At 38.0% G+C, this 26,405-nt stretch overlaps 1 protein-coding gene across 7 annotated transcripts in view; it reads right to left on the bottom strand.

The window, feature by feature from the left end:
• Positions 1 to 26,405, bottom strand: part of MAP3K20 (mitogen-activated protein kinase kinase kinase 20) — a 237,716-nt gene that overhangs the window by 32,187 nt on the left and 179,124 nt on the right. For 6 of the 7 annotated variants that reach the window (XM_037849344.1, XM_037849339.1, XM_037849342.1 and 3 more), the window contains exons 11-14: positions 18,811 to 18,946; positions 5,132 to 5,176; positions 3,207 to 3,237; positions 2,970 to 3,109 (exon numbers count right to left, since the gene is read on the bottom strand). In XM_037849344.1, coding sequence (XP_037705272.1) covers positions 2,970 to 3,109; positions 3,207 to 3,237; positions 5,132 to 5,176; positions 18,811 to 18,946 — 352 coding nt within the window. Of the gene's footprint in view, positions 1 to 2,969; positions 3,110 to 3,206; positions 3,238 to 5,131; positions 5,177 to 8,768; positions 14,361 to 18,810; positions 18,947 to 26,405 lie in introns of those variants that run through there. The other variant, XM_037849345.1, reaches the window with a different exon arrangement.

Genomic DNA, 26,405 nt, shown 5'->3' with positions numbered 1-26,405 from the left:
ACTTTCTCACTTCTTCAATAGGAACTTTTCCCGTCGTCTTCTTTCTCTGGCCCAGATTACTTTGACCTCCCCCTGCTACGTACATCCTCTCTGGGGCCACAGAGTCGGTCAAAGAGAAAATGCTTTCTGGTGGAAGAAGACATTTCTTGGTCAGGAGTGTAAACATAGCTGTGTGTGGGAGCCCAGGGCCCAGGCGTCTCCCTGACACTCTGAAATTCAAATGCACACAGCAGCCTGCATGACCCAGGTCAGCTGATGTTTAAGCTAACCTCCCTAAGGAGGGAGGGTGTGCAGATGGTCAGTGTGAGCTGGGCACCAGGCTCTCCTCTGTGTGGGATGTCAGCCCGTGCCTTGCTCTTCTCCAGAGTCCTTGAGGTGTTATCTGACACCCTGAGGATAGTTAATCTTTCCCTTATATCAAACACCCTCCCTTTCATGTATCTATGTCCCCATACTCTTTGGAATATCTTTGTTTCGAGCCTCTTTAACTGGTCTTGCTAATTCCCGCCTAATTGTGGAGTACTTTCACACTGAGCTCTGAACCAGCCGCCTTCAGAGCAGCTTGACTGACTTCCTGCTTCATTCCTGTAAGTTCCCATAATAAACTTTATGTCGTGCTCCTTTCCTGGTGCATTCTTTGGCATTCCTACTGAAAAAGTCCCTGATGGCCAGAACACTGTGCTTTCCTCCTTGAACCCATGAACTGCTCTCCCCTGTGCACCCTCCTCTCCTTTCCATTCCCATTTCCACTACACTGACCAGGTCTTACTCTCTATATTATACCCTCCTGATGGTCTTCCACAGTCCAGCCTCTTCTTTGTAATCCACTTTACAACTTCCAGAAGCAACACTTTAAACATGTCACTTCTCAACACTTCCAATACTGCCCCCAGGTAATCAAATTCCAGATTCCCTGGCCCCGTGTGGTGAACTGTCCATGATCTGGCCCCACCTCCCCTCCAGGTGATGTGTTGTGATTTTTGCTCCACACCTACGCTCCCATCAGTCAGAGCTACTCCCTGTTCCTCATATCCAAACCAATGTTTTCTGCCCCTCTACATTCTGTCTCTCTCTTTCTGTCTTTCTTCATTCTCTCTGTCTAGATTAATGTTCTTTGCTTTCCCTCTCCTGTCTACATCCCAAATTCTGTCCTTCCTCCAAGATCCAGCTCAAGGGCCTCCCTCTCCATCCCCCTCCACTGCCCGTCCCAAGCACAGGTAATGAATCACTCCTTTTCCCTGAACTGCCAAGAAACTCAACTTTATGAGAAGGTGCATATACACGTTTAATCTCTTCCGTGAGATGTAAATTCCTGAAGGACAGGATTCTTTGTATCTTCCCAGGCCCAATCTTGCAATTAGTAGGTATTTACTAAACTTGGTGAACAATAGACAATATGTTTGGACATTGCTTGCCCTAATGATACCAATCAGCATAGAAGGGCACTTTGTCCTAGAATTTGTTTTCATTGGCCAAGTCTGGGAATATTTAAATCACCTATGGCTTTTGGTGAGGAGAGTCTCACAGCTTACACCCCCTTCCTCCTAACTGATCCTTAAGGAATGTTGGTGAAATGTGTCACACACAAAAAACAAATACTGTATGATTCCACTTTTATGAGATGTCTAGAAAAGGCAAATTCTACACAGACAGATGGTGGAGTAGAGGTTACCAGGGGGTGGGGGTAGGGAGGAGTGGGGATTTGTTCATTGGCTAAAGAGTTTCTGCTTGAGACGACAAAAAAATTCTATAAATAATGGTGATGGGTACACATCATTGTGACCGTACTTAATGCCACTGAATTATACACTTAAAAATGGTTAAAATGACAAATTTTAAGTTTGTATATTTTACCACAATAAAAAAAGAAAAAAAAGCTTTAGGGAAAAAATTTATGAACAGAAATATTGTATGAACATAGTAAGAAAAAAAAAGAGGGGGAGGAAGATTCCATCTGGGAAATAATATTTGAATGATAGTTATGGTCTTTTGAGTAAAGGGGAATGCAAGAATATCTGTCATTGTTTATAACATGGGCTTTTTCCCTTTCAGTAATATTTTTGAACCAAACAACAAACAAACAAGAAACAGATCTCGTTGCTAAACTGCAAACAACAGCAACAAAAACAGAGGTTTAGTCTTGAAATTCTTCAAGACTGAAGCTGAATTCAACTTCATGTAAAGAGATTAGGATGTTAGGATTTCCTGAGTAAATGGAAGATTAGAAAAACATCTGGTGGCGTCTGTTCTAGTTCAAAATGCTAAGACGGTAAATTCAACAAACATTCCAATGATTTTATGTTGCTGGAGTAGTGTAGGTTCACGCAGGCCCCAGGCAAGTTCCAGGGGTCCTTAGGGATTCCTAACAGCTATCAGGCCTTTCTGAATTAAATAACCTCTCCTCCTGACAATGCTGGGTGGGATGGCTGTTCTCCTGGGGCCACACTGGTTGATTTGCAGCTCGTCCAACACACTTAAGCTTTCTCGCACACCACAGCCTTTGCACGTGCAGCCCTCTTCCCCAGCACCCTGCCACCAGCCCTCAACTGGAAACACCTACTTGTCCTTGAGCTCTCAGCACCTTCATAACTTCTACACTGAAGCTTTTGCCCATCCTTACCCCACCTCATCTTTGTGGCATTTCTCAAAGCTGCCATTTTTCCATTATTGCATGATTAATATCTGCCTTCCACCCAGACTAAAGACTTCACAAGGGCACAGTGGTGATATTCAGGTGTATCCAGGTGACTCCTGCTGTGACAGGTAGCAATCCTTTTGTTGTTGGATTATGAGGAGGCAGGAAGGCTTCCGTGGCATCAGCAGCTAATAGTCAACCGTAGAGGAAGTATTTCAGCACTTTAACCACCGGCTCAGCCCTGCTTCTATTCCCAGCATCTAACAAGTGATCTGCTACATAGCAGGTACTCAACAAACACTTATTAATGGAATGTTCTTCCTTTTCGAGGTACCTTTAAATGAATGATATGCCCCTTGGAGACAATGCCCATGTCTTTCAAGTCTTCCTCCTCCAGAAGAAGAAGTCGCTTGCCTGTGATGTTGTTTTCCTTGAACAAGCTTGCGTATATGCTCATCTCTGCTGAAGAGTCACCTGGAGGAAGTTATAAGAAGGCGGAATAAAATTAGACTAAATCATGACCAAAGAAAAGTTAGCTCCATGAATTAAGATGGTAAGTGATTTCACTTGCCTTTTCTGACGAGCTGCTGTACCCAAAAATACTGCAAATGAGAGGACATATGTATGATTTTAAAGATCCATACAAGGGTCATTGGCCAGGCTTAATGAAACAGAGTTTTCAATGAATTTTGATATATTTAATTCCTGACTCAACCTCAAAGGTAAAAATGGAAGACTTCTGTCTGTAGTTTTAAAATTTAAAGCTTTCAAACTGGAGATAAGCCCTCCCCCTTTGGAGGACTTGGACACTTGGGGGACTATTGGAGTTTTCCTCCTTATTTGGGAGAAAAAAATCCTTTCGAGAGAGTTCCTACGTATAATGATCTTCCCTGCCCCCCATTTATTTGATGGTGGTCATCTGGATTTTTGAGGGGCACTGGTTTACCCAGGAATTGCATGAGGTACCATACTACAGTGGACAGAGAAATGGGTAGAATGAGTCCTGTGTTCTAGGCTGGTCATGAAGTAGCCATGTGGCCCAGGACATGTCAAACCACGGAGCTTCCTGCATAAAACCAAGACGTTGTACTGTCTGCTCTTTGAAGCTCTTGCAGCTCTAGTGGCCAAATGAGGACTTCCTGATTTATTCCAGTGACCTTAGTCCTTGAATCTTACTTTGCCCATGGTTCCCGGTGGTCTCTCACATTACTGGGGTGAAGGGAGCTAGGAGGAATGCTAGACCCTGTCCCTCAGTTTCTCTCTGGAACCCAGGACTCCAGAAATTTATTTAAATGGACTAGAAACCACTCAACCTTGGAGCAAAGAGTAAATAGCTTTTGGAGCTCAGGGCTTTGACAAAAATTCTTTTCAAATGAGGTGGACCAACTTTGTAGCCTGGGATAAAGGGATTACATCCAGGCCTGTGAATAAAGGAGATCCTAAGTCCTCTTTGCTTGTTAAGCAGAGTTGGCAGGAAATCTAGAATCGCTGTGAGTGACAGGGAAGAAATAGAGGCAGCTGGTGCCAAGTTTCCTTACCCTTTAGAAGCCAAAGACGTTAGCTAATGTTGAAAGCAGTTTTACTTCCCAAGAATACAAAGGGCAGGATGGGAAATGCCCAGGCCCAGAAACCAGATTGGGTTAGGTTAACAGTGGTGAGCTTAGTCTTTGTGTGACTTGGATCTGTTCGTTCCCTGGTGTGGAGGCCATCCCTGTCTGGCATTACATCTTTATTTTCTTTTTCATTTAATGATACCCTGAACTTGTAATATGGACCTCGACAGGCATTAGTTCCTGAGGGTCTCTGAGCAGGAATTCTTATATCTGTTTTGTCACTAAGGGGACAGATATAGAAATGCAGAAGGCTAAGTAGGATTGGTCTTCAGGGTCTCTCCCCAGAATGTATGGTAGAGGGCTTCCTTTGGCCTTAAATAGCCCACCCGCATCCTCTCAAAAACATGGTGACTTCTCTGGCTACAGCTGCAGAGAATGTCTGGGAGCATCTATGTCCACTCCTCCTTGGGAAGGTCAGAGTAAAGAAGGCAAATCTGGACCTGTTACTTTTCAGACAGGTCTAAGGTGGGAAGGAAACCCAGTTCAGCAGGATCCCAGCCTGCCTTTACCAGATCCTTCTCCACAAACTCCATTCCTGGCACTTAAGGAAAATTTAAGATCTCTCTCTCTCTCTGTTTGTTCACTTGGTATCCTGGGTCATCTCCTTAACTCTGTCATTGATACTCATTATTGGATCCTGAATACCAATCAGAGCAAACAGGGAGATGGAACCCTCTTGTAAGATTTGAAGAGATGCTTCCTTTGCTCTTGAGGCTTTATTTTAAATTATAATTGCATTAAAAATAGAAAAAAAATGGAATTTGTCCAATTCTCCTTGTTTGCGTTTCCTAAGGACCAAGCTCCTCTAGGTGCATTTTGAAACTTAGGGGACAAATTTAGGAAATACCCGCCCAGGTCAAATGAGGCATTAATAGAAGCTTACCACGTCGTCTTCAGTCCATGCACCAATTTCAAAGGAGGGCAGCAGCTGCGTGGGAAATACGAAGGAAATGAAAAACAAAAGTAATATTATCATAGTCCTTTGGGTTTATCCCCTTGTCTCACTCTTCCAGCGCTTGGCTGCTGCTCTGGCTTGGTTCCCCCTTGGTTACATTAAATTAAAAATGATTTTCTTGACCTTAGAAGAATTTCTCAGTGCTCCAAGCATTTTGACCACAGAAGCCAATGATATAATATTTTCCCCTCAGTTAGAATTCCTTGTACTTTGTGAACTGTTTCAGCAGGGACTTTGTACATCTTTATATTTTCTTCTCTTAGAATATAGCACAGAGTAGTCACTCAGTGAAAAATTGTTAATAAGCTGTGAGCTTGCAAAGCCAGTAATTGATACTGCAACCTATGACCAATCTGTACCTTTCCCCAGAGGACTGCATCTGCTGAAGGACCACATCAGGTTCTAAACACAATCGCATATGCAAAACGTTTAAAAGAAATAAGCTCCAACATCTTAAGGTGGGAGAGAAGACAGGAATCAGGGAATCAGATGCTTCGATAATTTTCAGGCAGGCTTTCCTGTGAGTAGGAGAAACAAAACCCAAGAGGTAGCCTCCTTGCTTTCCTTGGACAATACTGAGTTCCTGTAGTTGATTGGCAGTATGAAGAATGCATCTTTACATAGACACACAGAAATCTCTACGATGGTTTACATTCTTCATTTCCCAATCCCTGGCATTTGGCCTTTGAAAGGAGTTAATAATTATTATTTATTGAATACCTTTTCTACATGCCAAGCACTGTGGTACCAACTTTACATAGATTCATTTCCTCATCAATTAGCAACCCTAACTCTGCAGGTAAGTATTATCACCCCATTTTATAGATGAGGAAGTGGGTGGTCAGGGAGATTTTGTAATTTGTCTAGACATATACCTAGAAAGTAAAAGAGTTGGGGTTAAAACCCTGGTTCACCTGGCTTCTAAGTCCATCATTTTTCCAATATTACACGCTGCCTCTCAGCAGAGATTTGATTTAGGGAAGGAGGCAGGAAATTTTCATGAGTCTTGGAAATTATTTTTATCACATTTCTTCATCCATTTCTCTAAGTTAGACATTGTCATATTTCACAGAATATAGTCAATCAGAGAGAGGAACTAAAAGTCCATAACAAATCCATTACTAGGAACCTTTTTTTTTAATCCCCCAAATTAGAGTGCTTTAAGTCCCCAAAGCTGCCATCCAAACTAAATTCACCTTTATCTTCATTTTATGAGTGTACTGATTTTTAATACTAAATTCATACAATGTTTAGCCATCCTAATTGATTTTAGAAATTGATCCACATGATTTACAGTGATTATTGGTGACTTACATGAAGAAATCCTCAAGCAAAAAAGATCTAAAAAATTACCAAGAGCAGTTTTATATCCCACCAACGGGCCTTGGCAGTCAAGGAATTCCTGACATTTGTCAGATAACAGGAACTCTCAGCCAACATGAGAATTATTTGGTTATTAATGATGATTCTAAAGCAACTATTTGGTAACCAGATGGTGTATTATGCTTATTCTCATAGGGGAATTTCTGAGTGTTTAACTATGTTACTTGCATTATATTTTTAAAGCAAATATTAGGTCTCATGCATGAAGGACATGTGAAATAGGAGCTGTCCTAAGAAACCCAGGTTGCAGAGTTGCTATAACTAAAACACTTTAAGCCCTCATTGTGAGGAACACAAGCATGAAGGAAGACTTTTGCAGAAGACTTTAACCTGCAGCCAGTCCCATGGCCATGAACTAAATAATAAATGCTTACATAATTTGAAAAATCTGGGTGTACTATTAGCCAAATTAGAATTTGATATAGCCATTAGCTTTAACTAATATAACTTGTCAAATGTTTGGATGGCTCATGAGATAACATGGCCAAGTATCACTCAACCTCTGTTACAAATAATACTTTTCATGCGTGATTGAAAAAGGATGTTGAATTTGGCTACTTTTACTTTCGTGAAAAAATCAGAGGGTGGGTGAGTTAATCCTTCTAATCTGTGGGTATTTATTTAGGTACTCAAAACCCTGCTAGGAAAGACATAGCTCCTGTCTTCAAGGAGCTTTTAATTAATTGGGGGTAAAATAGATGTGGATTATACATGGGGGAGTCTAAGGCCTTCTTCATCTTGGCCTAGACACTCAATGTCTAGCAGAATGCCTGAAGACCTGGTACGTTTTTTTTTTTTTTTTTTGAATGAACAGGATAAAATTCAAAGATACATATAGTAAAATGCTGAATTCCCTGGTATAGAGTTCAAGGCCTTTGGATATACCAGAAAAGAGTGACATATTCATAGAGGGATTCATAGTATAAGATGGGAGGCATGGAAGGTATAGTAGTGGCTTGAGCTTGGCAGCGAAAAGCAGGGAGAAGTGAGGTGATTCCAGATGAAGAGAAACAACAAAGCAAAACTGGCAGTAGGTGTGGGGGGTAGGGAGGAAAGGACAGGTAAGTTTCGTGCCCTTAATTGGAGCACGGGGTGCAATGCTGTGCATGTTGAAGGAAAAGGAGAAAAAGCAGACTCTGGAAGAATTTAAAATCCACTGTTTAAAATAAATAAAAAACAGTTGCAAGGGTATGATGTGTACAGTTAAATCTCTACTATTCTATATCTACTCTGCTATTCCCTTGTGCTTTGTTTCCCTCAAGGGTTGCTACTTTCTCCCGTGAAACACTTGATGTATGTAGCAATTGCCAAATGCACTCCCTTGTTTTAATAATGCGGACAGGAAAATAACTTGAGGAATAGAGTCTAAAGCTGAACTTGTTCGTGAAATTTTATTTCTTCACAGGGCAGCAGGATACAGCTGCAGAGACATACCATTCCTTCTCCTACCATGGAAACAAATGTGAAATAAGGAACTTTTTTGATTAGCTCAAGAAACAACAGACTGAGTTGCAGAAATATTTCCATGCATCTAGGCAGGCTATCATAGGGGGTGGGGGAAATGTGTTATGTTTTGATTTTTATAGAATTCCCAAATGTGCTAAACAAAATTGAAAAGTAAGTATTTCTGGAATAGAATAATGGTTGTGAGTGACATGACTAATCAAAATCAACATTTTTGGCTCTAAATGTCAAAAGAAGAGGAGAAAGGATCTCTTGTGCTCTGAAGACGGAGCATCAATATGATGCCAAGGGAAGGGCTCTGGAATCAGCTTGCTTCTCACTCCAGCAGGATTCTTTGCACGATGCTTGCAAAGATCAGTGAGAAGAAGACCGGAGCCAGGCATTGCTTCAAGATAGTTTGAATTTGGCAAGACAGGGGATAAGAGTTAATGCTCTCCAGGCACACAGAGGATTACCATTTCTTTTATGTTTTCTGTACCTTGTTAACATATCCATTGTAGGGTGAGTTCTAAGCCTTTCCATCTTTCTTTGGGGATAAAAAAAAATTCTACCTCATGACTGCGCCATCACTTTACAAATTCATTATTTACACTCCAACTGACTTCAGGAGAGAAAAGCTAAAACTCATGTACATGTGTGTGACAATGATTCCTTCAAAGGATGTTGGAAATCCAATCTAACAAAGATCTTATATACACAGCAACACATAACAAAGGGATTTACTGTCAAAACGTTTATTGCAAAATGGAGTCTTAGAACAAAGAAAAGCGAAGAAAAGTTCACATCAAAATGAAATGTATGACAACAACTTGCATTTGTGAATACACTGCGGAGTTTGTGCTGGAATATCCAATTCCAACTATGAAGTCAATAGCTTACCACGCAAGAGTAAAATTTAATCTTCCATACAAACATTATACAAGATATTTGGCATAGGACTTGCTCAGAATAACATTGCAATAGAATCACTGAGAAAAAGTTTTTGTTAAAAAAAAAAACACACAATAAGGTGATAATGCCATCTATTCAAAGCTCACACTCTAAGAATATAAATATTTTCTATTATTCAGTACAAAATATTTAAAAAGTGCAAAAGCAATACGTGCAGGATATCGTATCTGACATTAAAAGTTATACTATTCTGCACACAACACAAAACAGTTAATGCAGGTGCTTGGAACTCTTGTTTTAAACTAAAATAATCACATGTCATAAAGTTCCTCACAGGCAATAGAGTGCAAACTAAGCTGGAATCCAAGGAAACGTCTGGTGCTCCAGATTTCCCTGGTACACTCTCATTGTTTTCATCACAAAAAAGACAGCATCTACAGCTATCAGGCTGTGCTACAATCAAAAGAACAGAACAGATTCTTCTCTCTGGCAATGCTTAAAATCTAAACAAGGTAACAGTCATTTGAAAGCAGCAAAAGGTGCCTGATTATAGAAAAATTATGCTCTAATACATATGTGGTGTGGTGAGACTGCTAGTTTCAGAAGGCTGCAACGAAGTCTATAGTGTATCGAAATTCAAAAAATGCACCAATATTTAACTCAGAAAAAAATTTTAAATGATCTTTCATAAAACTCTTACCATTCTAATAAAAACTCTAAAAATCAAAATTATGTACATAGTAATGCTATGAGAATTATTCTGGATCTCTCCCAACAACCACAAATTTCTGGATTTTAATGGGATCAGGTTTGATACCTCAGCTGGTGTCGAAGTCTTAAAGAAATCCACTACATGTTAAAAATTGCAGGCTAAAAAACAGCCCTTAACATGTCTAGAGCTTCAGCAATAAGCATGTTAAACTATGCATTCAACCTCTTCCCACTGGTTATTCATGTAAAATATTAAAATGTGATTTTGCTAAAAAAATTTACTATTACCAAAAGGGGCCCTTCGATTTAACTTGGCTACTTTGCAAAACTGCAGCTACCTCAAGGTGGCTTTTATTTTTTATGTATTGTGGAATCGATGCAATAGGAGATGATATAAGATGAGTTTAGCTGTTTCCATCAGCATTCTTAAGGGGAAGGAAACCATCTCCACAACTGGTGATTTCAGATAAATGCCACAAATCTAGACAAATCATATTAATATAGTAGTTGCAATTCTGAAAATGCATCTTTGGACTTCGGCAATTTTGTCGAGGGAAAAAAACTGATAGGCGTGGAACTCTAAAACTAACAGCCTTAGCAAGTTTCTCCATGGAGAAGGGGCAATGCTGTTGGCATTGTAGGTGGAATTCTTTGTTGTGTGGGACCCTCCCTGGCATGTGGGGCATTACCATTCCTGGCACCGGGCACCAAATGCTCCCTGGTCACTATGACAACCAAAAACATGCACCCCGCCCCAGCATTCTCAAATACCATTAAGTGACTGCACAACCTGGGTTGAGAACCACTGGCATCAAACTCTACACGATTCCTCTACTTTAGGAGTAGAGGAGAAAAGATGGAAGAGCAGTTAAATTTTCAGTTGTGTGGCTCTGGCAATTATTAACACAATTTAGAGTTTTGATTCTCTTTATAATCTTTAAATTTCTCAGTGTTTCTTTTACTCTTTTCTTTATAAATGTACATTTTTGCCATTCAAGTGATTGGAAATAAATCCAGTACCAAAAAATTACCATTCCAAAAACTGATCTGAAAAGTGAATTAGTAACATTATCATTAAAAATTCAGTATATGGCTAATAAACATTTCTTTTTGAAATTAATTAAGAATTTAAGTCTTCTAAATGATCTTTACAGCTAGAGTGAGAACACCTTAAATTTCTGATTGTATGATTCAGATTTCAGGAATGTTTTAACATTTTCCAACCTGTAGAGGAACAACGATTTGGAATAGAAAGCAAAATAAACAATGTCATATAGTAATTATTTATAGTCCAATTCCAGATGAAGAATAATTTCAAGCTCATCAATTATAGTGTATCCTAAATCCTTGCTGTCTCTCAATGGTAGAGTATTGTGTATAGCCTTCTCTGGAATATTGGTGAGGAAAATGGTAGCTGTTGAAGGATCAGAAAAATGGTAAAACTAGGTCTGGGTGTAGAGTCCTATTACCTTTCTCTTTTAGCTCTATTTGACAGCTTTTAACACACCAAGTTTATGTGTAATAATATATATTTATACATAAACTAAGATAAACATCAGTTTCATTCAGTTCATATGCTCTAAATTTGTTGCCGATTATTCTTAAATGTGAGGCAAAGTGTACATTCTTACAAAAAATGCAGATCCAGAAATTAGCCCACAGAGATTCTCTCACCTTCTTCAGTTTTGCTCAAATGTTACTTTATCAGTGAGGCCTTCCTGACCACACTTTAAAACAGCAACCCTCCCCTATATGCCTTATCCTCCTTCCCTGCCTTATTTTTTCAGCACATGCTTATCAAATGTTAACATAACATATGATGTACTTTTGTTTATGGGCAATCTCCACCCACTAGCGTGTAATCTCCTTGAGGGCAAGATGTTTTCCTCAGTGCCTAGAACAGTATCTGGCCCACATTAGGAGCTCAATGAATATTTGTTGAATGAATGAATGACTTTTATCTTTTCCTGGGAAGATGTGCAAGAGGCTTTTCCACTGCCATGTCTTTGACTCTCTCTTCTCTGCCACAGTGCCCCAAGGTATGCTGGGAAGTCAAGAGTAGCAAACGGTCCCTGATGCTCCATTTCTAGATTTTCTACTTGAGTGACCTTGCTCATGTCAGTGAGCACTTTTCTATGTCTGAACGCATAGGCTGTCTCTTTATGTGTGTGCCTGTCTGTCACCAGCACTATATAGTGGTGTACATGTATCCATATGTATGCACAGACATAGATGTTAGAATGGGTATGTGGGGAATTCACCTTCTTGGGGGAGTAAACTCTTTCTGTTTACTTAGCATGTGGATGGTACAGTCTGCAAATACCTTAGACCATGTAAACCTGGCCAGGGCTTGTAAGTCTTTAAAGAGTAACAGGATAAATCTGTTGACATAGCTTTCATTCTATGAGTGTTCTCTTTAACTTCCCTGAAAGCCATCCCCTTTTAATGTCATCTCATACTACCTAACAAATATCTCTTGAAATTGATAGTTTAGTTTTCCAGAAGGTTTCTGAAACCATTTATTTTTCTTTTCGCTGGCCCAATTAAAAATAGCCAACATCAACTGACTACTTACCATGGGCCTGGCACTATGTTAAGTGCTTTACATGTATATCACATTAAACCCAAAAACAACCCTTTGAGGGAGGTACTATTACCCTACTTGTTTTAAACATGAGCAAACAGACACAGAGGTTACATCATTTGCTCACAATTGCATGGCAAGTAGGCGCAGGTTTCTGAATCACTATATGACTCCAGGTGCCTCTCTTTATCACTATGTTATATATACTGTCCCACATCTCATGCTCAGATTCTTTATTAGTTATTTTTCTCCAAATAAAGCTGGCACCACATACTGATCATCTGGTGGAATTTTACAGCTCTCAGTGGAGTTTAGGAACACATCACGCTTCAAATACTAAAAGACTTTTTATGATTGAATATACTTAGAAATGGTATAAAATAATATCTATGATGATGATATTCTTTCTTAAAATGTTTGTCAAAAGAACCACCAAGAATATTTTTGATTGAGTAGTCAATGCATAATATTGCTTTCTAATTTAGATAGAAAAAAAGAGGTTTTCTTCTTTTGCTTCTCTTTTATATAATTACAAAAGTTTTGCAGGTGTTTAAAAGTGTTTTATAGTTTAAACAAGCTTTGACAAATATGTGATAAAATTCTGAGAATATTTCTAGTTTTCCAGGTTTTCAGAGTAGCACCTACATCTACTTTATGTAATACCAGCATCACTGTGTCAGGGTTTTTTTTTTTTTTTTAAAAAAAAAGACAACTCTGGAAGACTAGATTTGATATGGAAAGGAACATTCAGCTTGCACTTTTGCCTAAGTAAGGATAACATATCTTTATCATTCCTTTTACAATACTTAATTTCCTCTTTAAAATATCTATCTATATATATTTAAAATCCAGGATTATCACCCCCCTCTGGAACAAACAAGCAAACATGCACACGCCCCTCACTGGAAGTGCCGGGCAGGGCTGCCATACAGAGCGTTCACACTGCCTGGTAGTGCCCTTTTAAGACCATGTCTTCCTGTCTGAATAAAGCACAAGCTAAGCCTTGGATGACGTGTGCTGCTGTTAACCAGCTTCCAGGACTAGTATTGGGTATGAATGAAAGCTGCAACATCTGCTGTTGGTTTCAAATTAGAGTATTTCTCCTTCAAATGTAGTTCTGAGAACACCTTGCAGGTTTTACTTTGAGTAGCTGTGCTATTTAGTATTAAAAATCCTCAGCATTTAGATATTCTGAAGAATTTTGTTATAACCTTCTTTCATTTCAATTTTTTTTGTTGTTGGATTTTGTAGTCACTATGAATCATTTCTGATATTACAGTGTATTGCTACAAGAAAAAAAGTCATATGTTACAGGAAAATCAAGTGTCAAAGAAAAATTTTAGGAGTTAAGAGCACTTGTTCAAAAGATGTGTGTTTTTTTTTTTAGGCAATTGAATAGAAAAAATAAAATATAGGCAAATACAAACTATAAAGTAGTCATTAAAAGAGAAAGCCAGAATATCATTAGTTAAAAAATACTATATTGTATATAGAATCACAAATTTCTAAAATCAGGCACCACATTTGGCTGATTCATTAAATAAAACTTCTTGGCTTAATTTTCCCCATATTTCTGTAAGCAGAAATAAATCAAAAGTAAAAATTAATAAAGTACTGTCATATAAATGTGATTGGCCTAAAAATGCAGTGCTTCACTTTCTACTTCCTTATTGTTTTTCATACAGAGATAGCAAGTTTCTTTTGTTTTCCTAAACATTTTAAACTGTATTAGTTTGCTTTCTGGGTTCATTCACTATTATTATCCATGTCATTATCCTCCTCATCACCGTCATCATCATCGTCACCTTCTGACCAGTCAAAATCACTGAACCCCAGGGCCATGTTGACTTTCTTCCCCCTTCTCTTAGATGTGGTTTTGGAAGAATTCTGCTTGGCTTGCATGTTTATCTGCATCCCAGAATGCATCACAGCTCCTCCTTTGTTCATTGAGAAGATATTCCCAAAGCCCATCAGCATCATGGCCTGCAGACTTTGGTTCATGCCATGTCCCTCCCCGTTACTTGTTGCTGTGATCTGACATGACATCTCTGCACTGTTTGACTCCTCTGTTTTAGATTCAAAATAAGACTCCTCAGACATTCTTGCAGCAAGAGGCAAGAGAAGCTATCAAAATGGAAGAAAAGGACAGAAGTAAAAAGAGAAATTAGGATCAATTTAAATAAAGGAAATAGATACCACAAAATTAGTTGCCAAAATTAGTTACCCAGAAGGTAAATGATTAGTGAAATAAATGAATGTAAGGAATTATGCGAGGATTTAATAGCAGATTTGCTTTTGTCATAATTTATGAATGACAAAATAAATCATGACCAAAAGTTTGCAAAGCACCTTAGCAAGCCAAATTTCAAATGGAAAGGAAGTTTGAGTTTTAAGCCTTCATTTTGCTTAAAACAAAACAGTTTATAGGATTTCTCCTAATTTTTCCCAATTTTCTGTTCACAAAGGAGACTTTATTTAATCTTTATTTTAAAAAAGAAATTAAGTAGAGATTAAATTCCAAGTATAACTCAAGAATCTTGAACCAAAGAAGAAAAGCTTAGAGGAAGCACAGAAACAGTTCAGCATTCAATACAGTTCTAGGGAAACTGGGGCTGTTAACTACCTTTTCAGTATTCTGACTACAAACTAAGTGAGCCTAGCATTCACTTGTTTCTGTTTATTACTTATTACAGCCAGATCAGATAGAATACCACTTATGCCATTTATGAAAAATTCACTTGGAAACAAAATTCTAGACATATTCTATCTCTAATATTTAAGTTGTGAACAAGTAGGTAAAACACCTGTGAAAACTGGGAGGAAAGGAAATGAATACTAATTTAGGTTGTTACCTTTCTCTCCATTCTCTACTACACATTTCCTTCTTTTAACATAATTTTTTTTCTAGGAATTCTTCTCACAGCAGTTAAAAACAATTATTTTCTACTATAGGTGATTTTTGGACAGTCAACTTACTCCCACAAATGTTGACCATATTCATTTTAGAGGTAAAATTGTTTGGATCTGAAAAATGTTACTGCCCCCTCTTTTTGAGAAATAAGCTAATTAAGGTTGATACTTTAGGTGTTGCTTTAAAATATGGTAAATCTATGATTAAAAATGCATAAATAATGTGTCTCTGGGATGACCCTTATATTTTGGGTATAAAGACACTATTTAGGATTGATATCCTTTTTTTTTTTCTCTTTCAATTTTTAAATTGAAGTTGGAGCTGATATTTTAAAAACAGCTTACTCGATTAGGAAAAGACTTCCAGAGTTGTTAGTTCAACAAAGAAACTTCATATATTTCAGTTAAAAAGTACTTGTTATATGGAAGAAAAAAATGCTTTGGATCCTTTAATACTGGGAACAGGATATTATTTCCCTAGCAGTCAAATTTCCCAACTTCTCAAAGTTGCCTTCAATTTTTAGATACTTTAGGAAACTCATTGTTTCTCATTTGTATTATTATTTCATGGGTCCTTCCTCACATTATGTTAGACTCTAAAGGTCTCAACAAATCTCTCAAATAAGTACAATCCTTAAAAGAAAGTATAAATAAATTTTACACCAAGCTATAACTATTATTAAAAATAAATATCCATATTTATGCATGGAGAAGTCATCTTGGCAAATATCTTCAACTAAAGTTTTATTTTCAAAAATGAGAACAGTGTACTTGAAATTAATTCCCTCTAATTAAGTGTTTCCCAACTGTTTCCCAATAAGGAGCCCCTGGTCAATTCAATAATACATCTTTTTAATGAAGTTACATAAATGTTAAGCTTTTATAAGATGAGGATACATACAGAAAACCTAAATCTCCAGTCACTTCCTTTTTAAAAGGTTTATTTTATCTTTCTCTCATAAACCTATTGGATGGCAACTAGAAACTGATGTGAGGATAAAAGAAAACAGCTACTTATAAAATACCTAAGCATAAACTCTCTTCCTTCCGAAATACCAGCATTAAGCAGAAGATACTTTATTAAAAGCAAGTACTGTAAAAAAAGAAAACTTAGCCCTCATAAGTAAAAAGGGGAAGAAAATCTCATTGAGATTATGCTTCATGCTGTCCACTGTTAGATGGTAGCCCTCAGAGCAGTTTCTTTATAGAAAGTTTTCTGGAGTTAAAACAGAAGTGTACAACCTACTGGTACTCAGAGTGTTTTATTATTTATTACACAATTTCATTACAAATAGTAATAATGCATGCAAGACAGCACATAATTTCTTAGCAAGACTGATGCCAATAAACCAAAGAAAGGTTCTAAAGCATACCACAATAGGTAGTTAAAAGTTTTCTCTTACAATAGTACATTTAAAAGAGCCAAGCCATGCAGTGCTTTATAGCTTAAGATTGCAAAGTACTTAAAAAACAACCAACCTCTCAGACTTCAGAAGGTATGCTACAGAGACAGGGCCATGTTCTTGCTTTGGGAAAATAATTGCTCCTTTGCAGATCCCTAGGTTAATACTTTCTAAGTCTGCCTGTTGGTACCAATTCAACCAGAACCACAAACCTCCCTGTTAAATTCACTGAACTTTTACAATGTGTTGGCTTTTTACTGTTCCATGATAACCTTACGTATAACAATTCAGTTCCTACTGTGGAATTCTCTAGGTAATCAATGTCATTTGTAAAAAGTTATATCTGAAAATAAACACTTAACTTCACTATATTTTCCTTTTTTGGGTATTAGGTTGGCTCTTTATATAAGGTGGAAAAAGAGGCAAAACTATTGTATTCTTTATATACTGGAAAATACATTACAGTTGGGCATTGGCTGCTTAGTAAGACTTAAAAACAGGAAAGCTTTAGGGAAGATTACAAAACGAAGGGCATTTAAACATTTTTATTGGTATTACTGCTATATAAGCAACTAACAAACATGAATTAAAAAAATATGTAACAAGTTTATTTCTTATTATTTTTAAATCCTTAGTCCTTGAATGGCATAGTTAATAAAGGCAAGGATGGCTTCTGATCTAGTTATCATTATATCTCTTGCACTTTGCATTGTCTTGATATAGTAGGTGATCAATAAATATAAGCCTAACAAAGAAATGTTAAATGAGTAAGTATGTCATGCTTCAGATATCCTCTTGAGGTATTAAGATTGCAAAGTACTTAAAAAACAACCAACCTCTCAAACTTTAGAAGGTATGCTACAGGGACAGGGCCATGTTCTTGCTTTGGGAAAATAAGTAAGTTTATTTAAGTACAATTCATCTAAGTATAAGTTTTATCCACTTATTCTCAAAATTAGAAGTTATTGTGTCCTATTTTCTCTAACTGGTACTTAGCTTTTGTGTTTTAATAAAAAAAATACTGGTTATAGGAATGGTATGGTTGAAAGAGCACTAAACATGAAGCCATGAGAACTTATCTCCTATCTGGCTCTGCTAACAACTAACTATATGATTTGGTAACATAGTTTCCCCTCCAGTCCTCACAGTGAAAACTAAGAATGGGTAGAAAGTTCAGGAAACTGCCCAAATGCTTTCTGGTGTATAGGTAGAATGCTATTTACCTCAGCTTTCCTCTCTGCTTAGGTAAAACATGCTAAGAGGAAATGTTTTTCTTGAATGATCAGGTCTGTATTGCAGGTTTAAATATATCTTGGGTGTGCTGGTAGAAAAAGAAAAGCTCTCAGAAGGAAGTATTAGTTCTCATTTATTTGGCCCTCTGTCACAAACTATGTGATCTAGAACAAACAAGTTTACTTTTAATCTTACCATTAGTTGTGATTTTAAAGAGGACAAATATCATCCATTACAAACCCTGGAAAAAACAATTTCAAACTTATACTTAACTCCCTGAAAATGATAAATCATTTAAAATAGGAAAGAATGCTGACATTTGATTATATTTCATGTCAGCATGTAAGCTTAAGGCTAGTGTACAAAAAATGAAATCCTTAAAGATTTTTTGTATTCCTTCAAATATGAAATTTGGGGAAAAAACAGAGTATTTCCTAGGTTTGGTAAATATTAAAAGCTTCTCCAAAGAGACATCTTTTTTCAATCTTTTATTGCCCAAGATCGTAATAGTAAATTAAGGAATATCACTGCTTGACATTTATATCTCATTAGGTTAGCTCTATTTTAGAAGGAAAACTTGGTTAACACCTGATACGTCAAAGATTTTCTTAGACAGCTAGTGATCCCGGTGTTAATTTATTAATTATTATTGGATTCTAAAGAGTTAATCAGCATTTGGACTCATGTTCTAGGGATCTAACAGATGGTGGGAACATACTCTGGATTTTATTTTAGTAATTATAATATACAAACACACTGACAGAATAACAGTTCTTAAGAAAAGAGCCAGAAATAGGATAAGATTTTCTTCTAAATTACTGCATTTTGTTAATTGAAATTAGGTAAGAACACTACTTGTGTATAAATGTGGGTTCTTTAACATACAGGCAGTAAAGCAGGAAATCAGGAGCTGGGAGTGTGGGGGAAGGAGGGAAGACAGATGCCATGCTGCCATGCTCAGCCATGTTTTCTAGGTGCACTTGGAAAGATGGAAGAGGGGATAAGTTAACCTTGTCACTAATACTCACCGGGGTGTTGGACTGCTCTGTCAGTTTTTGCTCCCACATCTTTAAACGTCTTTCTCGTTCTTTAAGCTCCTGCTCTTTGAAGCTGAGATCACGCTCTAGTTTCTTTAGCCTCTCAAGAGTCGCCTCAATTTCACACCTGCACAGGGATAACTGGTTTAAGTCTCAACTTTGCTCAAGAGGTATTAAATGCTCAGTGAGTCCATCAGAATGCCAATCAAAGTAAAATGCTAAAACTGTGGCTTTAAATCCAACAGTACCACTAACAGAGGAGGAGAAATTTTCATTAACCTTAAAAATCAACAGGTAGTTTCTAGTTTCGAATAATACACTCAAAATCTTCAACAAAACAATGAAGAGTCCCTGGGGTAAGGCAAAAGCTATGGAACTGGTAGTATGGTTTAGCCACTTATCAAATACTTAACATTCATTTAGCTTTTTGTGGTTTACAAAACACTATTAGGTATTACCTCATTTTAGTATCACAATAGCCCCAAGAAACAGGTCCTAATCTCATGTTATTGATATTATGAAATTCAGGTTAGGTAATAAATAACACACCAGTAATAAGTGGCTGACAGGGGACTTCAGCCTATTCACTGCCTGAGTAACCTCAGCAATCAAGTGAATACCCTGACTCAGTTTTCTTAGTTGTAAGATGTGGCTTCCCAACTTACTTGATCCTCAAAATTACCTGGAGAGCTTGTTAAAACAAAACAAAACAAAACAAACTTCCCACATTGCTCCAATAGAGCCTAGGAAAATCCATTATTTAGTAAAAGACCCATGTAATTTTTACAATCAGGCAAGTGTGGGAAACCTTGGACCAGAAGAATTGTAAGGTTCTTCTGAAGTCTAATAATCTTTAAAGAAAATTCCTTCCTTGGTCACTACAGACTGACCAATCTCACCACTTGAAACAATATGCCCCGTTATAGAAACTTGTCCTTTACAGATGCTGAAACTTGTAAGACAGTTTTGCACAAACTTATTCCTTCAGGGCTGTCACAGCGTTTAAGTCTAAATGTATGCTCTGAGAACTGTTAAGTTCTTTGAGTTTTTGAAGCACCTGTGAGTAGAGCAACAGTAATGTGTGTGTGTGTGTGTGTGTGTGTGTGTGTGTGTGTGTGTGTGTGTGTGTGTGACATGAGTGAGACAGAGAGAGAATGAGAGAGAGAACGCGCACTTGCAAGAGGGGAAGGAGAGCTGGAAGAGAAACAGAGAGAAGGATGCAGAAAAAGGAAGAAAGAGAATGGACACAAGTACCTATGAGGCAGGAAATAAGAGTAAAAAGCATCTGCTTGTGACACCCTTAAATATCAACACTTTGTCCCTTTTACTGGTGCCATTTGAAACTTATAAAATGATATAAGTAACTTCACACTATAGTCCCAAAAGAAAGGTACTAATTCAGCAATTTTTCAGAATTATAACTATATCATAAAAACCAAAATTTATCCCTGGTATTTCTGACAAAAATATGTTCATTCACAAATAAGTTTGCTATGGAGGCATAAGGAAAAAAGTCAGTGTAGGTAACCTTAGATTAAACTTTTGTTAAAAAACAAAAAGTAGGAACCATTGTCAGGAAATGAGACAGTAAGAGGGTAACAAGAAGAGGCAGCAAGCTGGGCACACTGAGTGATGAAATTGCAGTGACCTGGGCTGTTCGTCTATATGCAGTGCTTCCGCCAAGCCAGCCCCAACTCTTGCCAGCGAGTCCAAACTCACTGATGTTCTTTCTTATTAGGGTAAATGCCAACAAATTCTATTTCAGTTGTAATTTAAGCCAAGCACTCATCTCAAGTTCCAGCTCTGGGAGCCCACTGTGATTTTAAGCCCTTCTGGAAAACAGATCAACAGTTAAGTATGCTGAAAGTTGTGACAGAGAGAAACAAACACTGACAGAGTAAATGCTCCTCAACGTATCTGTCAGGTCCAGCTTCCCAATGGCCCCCCAGATCTGATGGAAGTATTCGAGGTTATATGTTGTTAGAACAAAACCCAGAGGACAACATAAAGACTGTTGATTCCTTTGCAACTGTTCCTCCTTCTTTGTTTTCGTTGATGAATGTTTTGCATCAAATGCATCTGATTAATTTATGTGACCATCCTGTTATAGAAATATAATTTTAAAGTGTTTAGTTGACAAAAATTGTTTTCTCGTAAACCAAATCCAACTAAAGTCAAATTCAACTGGCATCAATTTTCCATTTGCTAAAAAGGAAATGAACTGTAATTATCTTTTTCTCATTACAAAGAAACTTACTTTGACATAAAATATCAGTTTATAAAAACAGCTGTTATATAATACATGATAAATATATAATATGTATATTAAATTTAATGTCTATATATTAAATTTCATGATTTGTACACATTATTTGTGCTACTATACAAATTGCAAAGATTCAAGTTTTTCTGATGTCTGCTTTTTGTTTATAAGGTTTGTCATGGTGACAGTATTTTGATCACCAAGGGAGAACAGAACCAACAAAATATTTTGCCAAGAAACATAGACTTGAACTCTTTATTACAATACCACATAGTTCACTCACTGCAGATTGTCACAGGTCCACAGGTAATTTCATGGGTTAGTGAAAACTGAAAACATGTCCAACAGGATGATATATTTTCTGTTTCTAATGTTCACTGCCATTATGCTACTATGTCAGTAGGAAGAAACAAACTGAAGATTTGACAAACATGGTGATATAATGTCTGATGTTAGATTTTTTTCCTGCCATTTAAGAGGTCAAAGAAAGAACCTAGTTTATGTGCTTTTCAATAACTTAGTTTTAAAAAGAATTTTCAGAATAATCATTTGTTAATTTTTAAATGTTGCATCTTGTCTATGTGTAGAGAAAGCTCTACCAGAAAACAATCATTTGCCAGAAATACCAGAGTATTAATGGAATTAGACTTCACCATGACTTTGGACCTGGTCACACAGTTTCAGAAATGAGACAAGAGTCAGGGAGAAGAAACGAGTCCTCTGAATGTGTTGGATATATACATATACATATTTGAAATAACCAGATATGACAAAATACTTAATTCTTTCTGGCACTTGGCACACTGAGTGATGGTCTTTTTTTTGCTGTAATCATAACTTGCAACAACCATGCCCTGTAATATTTCTCTTAGGGAAAAAGGAATCTAGTCAAGTGAATACTGCACGCTAACAAGGCAATAGCATGGCATCGGCCAGAAGTCCAGAAACAGCACTGGACAATGTGTGCAAGAGCAGACCAGTGTGGCGTAAGCCGTTCTATTACCGGCTCCATCTGGTACCATGTGATCTTTGGCAAGTTACCCAAACTGCTTAGGCCCCAGTTTTCACATCTATGAAACCCATAAAGGTTACTATGAGGATTAAAAACGATAATCCAAATTAAGTTCAAGAATCTGGTAGAGGAGGCGGGGCAAGATGGCAGACTGGTGAGCTGTATGTTTTAGTTACTCCTCCAGGAAAGTAGGTAAAAAGCCAGGAACTGCGTGGACTGGACACCACAGAGCAATCTGTCTTTGGGCATACTTCATACAACACTCATGAAAACGTGGAACTGCTGAGATCAGCGAAATCTGTAAGTTTTTGCGGCCAGGGGACCAGCGCCCCTCCCTGCCAGGCTCAGTCCCGGGGGAGGAGGGGCTGTCAGCTCCGGGAAGGAGAAGGGAGAATTGCAGTGGCTGCTCTTATCGGAAACTCATTCTACTGATTCAAACTCCAACCATAGATAGACTGAGACCAGACACCAGAGACTCTGAGAGCAGCCAGCCCAGCAGAGAGGAGACAGGCATAGAAAAAAAACAACACGAAAAACTCCAAAATAAAAGCAGAGGATTTTTGGAGTTCTGGTGAACACAGAAAGGGGAAGGGCGGAGATCAGGCCTTGAGGCGCATATGCAAATCCCGAAGCAAAGCTGATCTCTCTGCCCTGTGCACCTTTCCTTAATGGCCCTGGTTGCTTTGTCTATTAGCATTTCAATAACCCATTAGATCTCTGAGGAGGGCCGTTTTTTTTTTTTTTGTTTTTTTTTTTTTTTTAAATCCTTTTTGCTTTTTCTAAAACAATTACTCTAAGAAGCTCAATACAGAAAGCTTCAAAGAATTGAAATTTGGGCACGTCAAGTCAAGAGCAGAACTAAGAGAGCTCTGAGACAAAAGGCAATAATCCAGTGGCTGAGAAAATTCACTAAACAACACAACTTCCCAAGAAAAGGGGGGTGTCCGCTCACAGCCACCATCCTGGTGGACAGGAAACACTCCTGCCCATCGCCAGCCCCATAGCCCAGAGCTGCCCCAGACAACCCAGTGTGACGGAAGTGCTTCAAATAACAGGCACACACCACAAAACTGGGCGTGGACATTAGCCTTCCCTGCAACCTCAGCTGAATGTCCCAGAGCTGGGAAGGGGGAGCAGTGTGAATTAACAGAGCCCCATTCAGCCATCATTTGAGCAGACTGGGAGCCTCCCAACACAGCCCAGCAGCCCAGAACTGCCCTGGGGGAAAGGCACTCACCTGTGACATAGCACAGTCATCCCTCAACAGAGGACCCGGGGTGCACGGCCTGGAAGAGGGGCCCACTTGCAAGTCTCAGGAGCCATACGCCAATACCAAAGACTTGTCGGTCAGTGGCAGAGACAAACTGTGGCAGGACTGAACTGAAGGATTAGACTATTGCAGCAGCTTTAAAACTCTAGGACCATCAGGGAGATTTGATTGTTAGGGCCACCCCCCCTCCCCGACTGCCCAGAAACACGCCCCACATACAGGGCAGGCAACACCAACTACACACGCAAGCTTGGTACACCAATTGGGCCCCACAAGACTCACTCCCCCACTCACCAAAAAGGCTAAGCAGGGGAGATCTGGCTTGTGGAGAACAGGTGGCTCGTGGACGCCACCTGCTGGTTAGTTAGAGAAAGTGTACTCCACGAAGCTGTAGATCTGATAAATTAGAGATAAGGACTTCAACTGGTCTACAAACCCTAAAAGAACCCTATCAAGGACAGCAAATGCCACGAGGCCAAAAACAACAGAAAATTATAAAGCATATGAAAAAACCAGACGATATGGATAACCCAAGCCCAAGCACCCAAATCAAAAGACCAGAAGAGACACAGCACCTAGAGCAGCTACTCAAAGAACTAAAGATGAACAATGAGACCATAGTACGGGATATGAAGGAAATCAAGAAGACCCTAGAAGAGCATAAAGAAGACATTGCAAGACTAAATAAAAAAATGGATGATCTTATGGAAATTAAAGAAACTGTTGACCAAATTAAAAAGATTCTGGACACTCATAGTACAAGACTAGAGGAAGTTGAACAACGAATCAGTGACCTGGAAGATGACAGAATGGAAAATGAAAGCATAAAAGAAAGAATGGGGAAAAAAAATTGAAAAACTCGAAATGGACCTCAGGGATATGATAGATAATATGAAACGTCCGAATATAAGACTCATTGGTGTCCCAGAAGGGGAAGAAAAGGGTAAAGGTCTAGGAAGAGTATTCAAAGAAATTGTTGGGGAAAACTTCCCAAATCTTCTAAACAACATAAATACACAAATCATAAATGCTCAGCGAACTCCAAATAGAATAAATCCAAAAAAACCCACTCCGAGACATATACTGATCACACTGTCAAACACAGAAGAGAAGGAGCAAGTTCTGAAAGCAGCAAGAGAAAAGCAATTCACCACATACAAAGGAAACAGCATAAGACTAAGTAGTGACTACTCAGCAGCCACCATGGAGGCGAGAAGGCAGTGGCACGATATATTTAAAATTCTGAGTGAGAGGAATTTCCAGCCAAGAATACTTTATCCAGCAAAGCTCTCCTTCAAATTTGAGGGAGAGCTTAAATTTTTCACAGACAAAGAAATGCTGAGAGAATTTGCTAACAAGAGACCTGCCCTACTGGAGATACTAAAGGGAGCCCTACAGACAGAGAAACAAAGACAGGACAGAGAGACTTGGAGAAAGGTTCAGTACTAAAGAGATTCGGTATGGGTACAATAAAGGATATTAATAGAGAGAGGGAAAAATATGGCAAACATAATCCAAAGGATAAGATGGCCGATTCAAGAAATGCCTTCACGGTTTTAACGTTGAATGTAAATGGATTAAACTCCCCAATTAAAAGATATAGATTCGCAGAATGGATCAAAAAAAATGAACCATCAATATGTTGCATACAAGAGACTCATCTTAGACACAGGGACACAAAGAAACTGAAAGTGAAAGGATGGAAAAAAATATTTCATGCAAGCTACAGCCAAAAGAAAGCAGGTGTAGCAATATTAATCTCAGATAAAATAGACTTCAAATGCAGGGATGTTTTGAGAGACAAAGAAGGCCACTACATACTAATAAAAGGGGCAATTCAGCAAGAAGAAATAACAATCGTAAATGTCTATGCACCCAATCAAGGTGCCACAAAATACATGAGAGAAACATTGGCAAAACTAAAGGAAGCAATTGATGTTTCCACAATAATTGTGGGAGACTTCAACACATCACTCTCTCCTATAGATAGATCAACCAGACAGAAGACCAATAAGGAAATTGAAAACCTAAACAATCTGATAAATGAATTAGATTTAACAGACATCTACAGGACATTACATCCCAAAACACCAGGATACACATACTTTTCTAGTGCTCACGGAACTTTCTCCAGAATAGATCATATGCTGGGACATAAAACAAGCCTCAATAAATTTAAAAAGATTGAAATTATTCAAAGCACATTCTCTGACCACAATGGAATACAATTAGAAGTCAATAACCATCAGAGACTTAGAAAATTCACAAATACCTGGAGGTTAAACAACACACTCCTAAACAATCAGTGGGTTAAAGAAGAAATAGCAAGAGAAATTGCTAAATATATAGAGACGAATGAAAATGAGAACACAACATACCAAAACCTATGGGATGCAGCAAAAGCAGTGCTAAGGGGGAAATTTATAGCACTAAACGCATATATTAAAAAGGAAGAAAGAGCCAAAATCAAAGAACTAATGGATCAACTGAAGAAGCTAGAAAATGAACAGCAAACCAATCCTAAACCAAGTACAAGAAAAGAAATAACAAGGATTAAAGCAGAAATAAATGACATAGAGAACAAAAAAACAATAGAGAGGATAAATATCACCAAAAGTTGGTTCTTTGAGAAGATCAACAAGATTGACAAGCCCCTAGCTAGACTGACAAAATCAAAAAGAGAGAAGACCCATATAAACAAAATAATGAAGGAAAAAGGTGACATAACTGCAGATCCTGAAGAAATTAAAAAAATTATAAGAGGATATTATGAACAACTGTATGGCAACAAACTGGATAATGTAGAAGAAATGGACAATTTCCTGGAAACATATGAACAACCTAGACTGACCAGAGAAGAAATAGAAGACCTCAACCAACCCATCACAAGCAAAGAGATCCAATCAGTCATCAAAAATCTTCCCACAAATAAATGCCCAGGGCCAGATGGCTTCACAGGGGAATTCTACCAAACTTTCCAGAAAGAACTGACACCAATCTTACTCAAACTCTTTCAAAACATTGAAGAAAATGGAATACTA

Source organism: Choloepus didactylus, chromosome 9, assembly GCF_015220235.1.
Source record: "Choloepus didactylus isolate mChoDid1 chromosome 9, mChoDid1.pri, whole genome shotgun sequence".
Lineage (NCBI taxonomy): Eukaryota > Metazoa > Chordata > Mammalia > Pilosa > Megalonychidae > Choloepus > Choloepus didactylus.
Note: the sequence above shows the minus strand (reverse complement) of the source record. Positions and strands in the feature narration are given on the sequence as shown.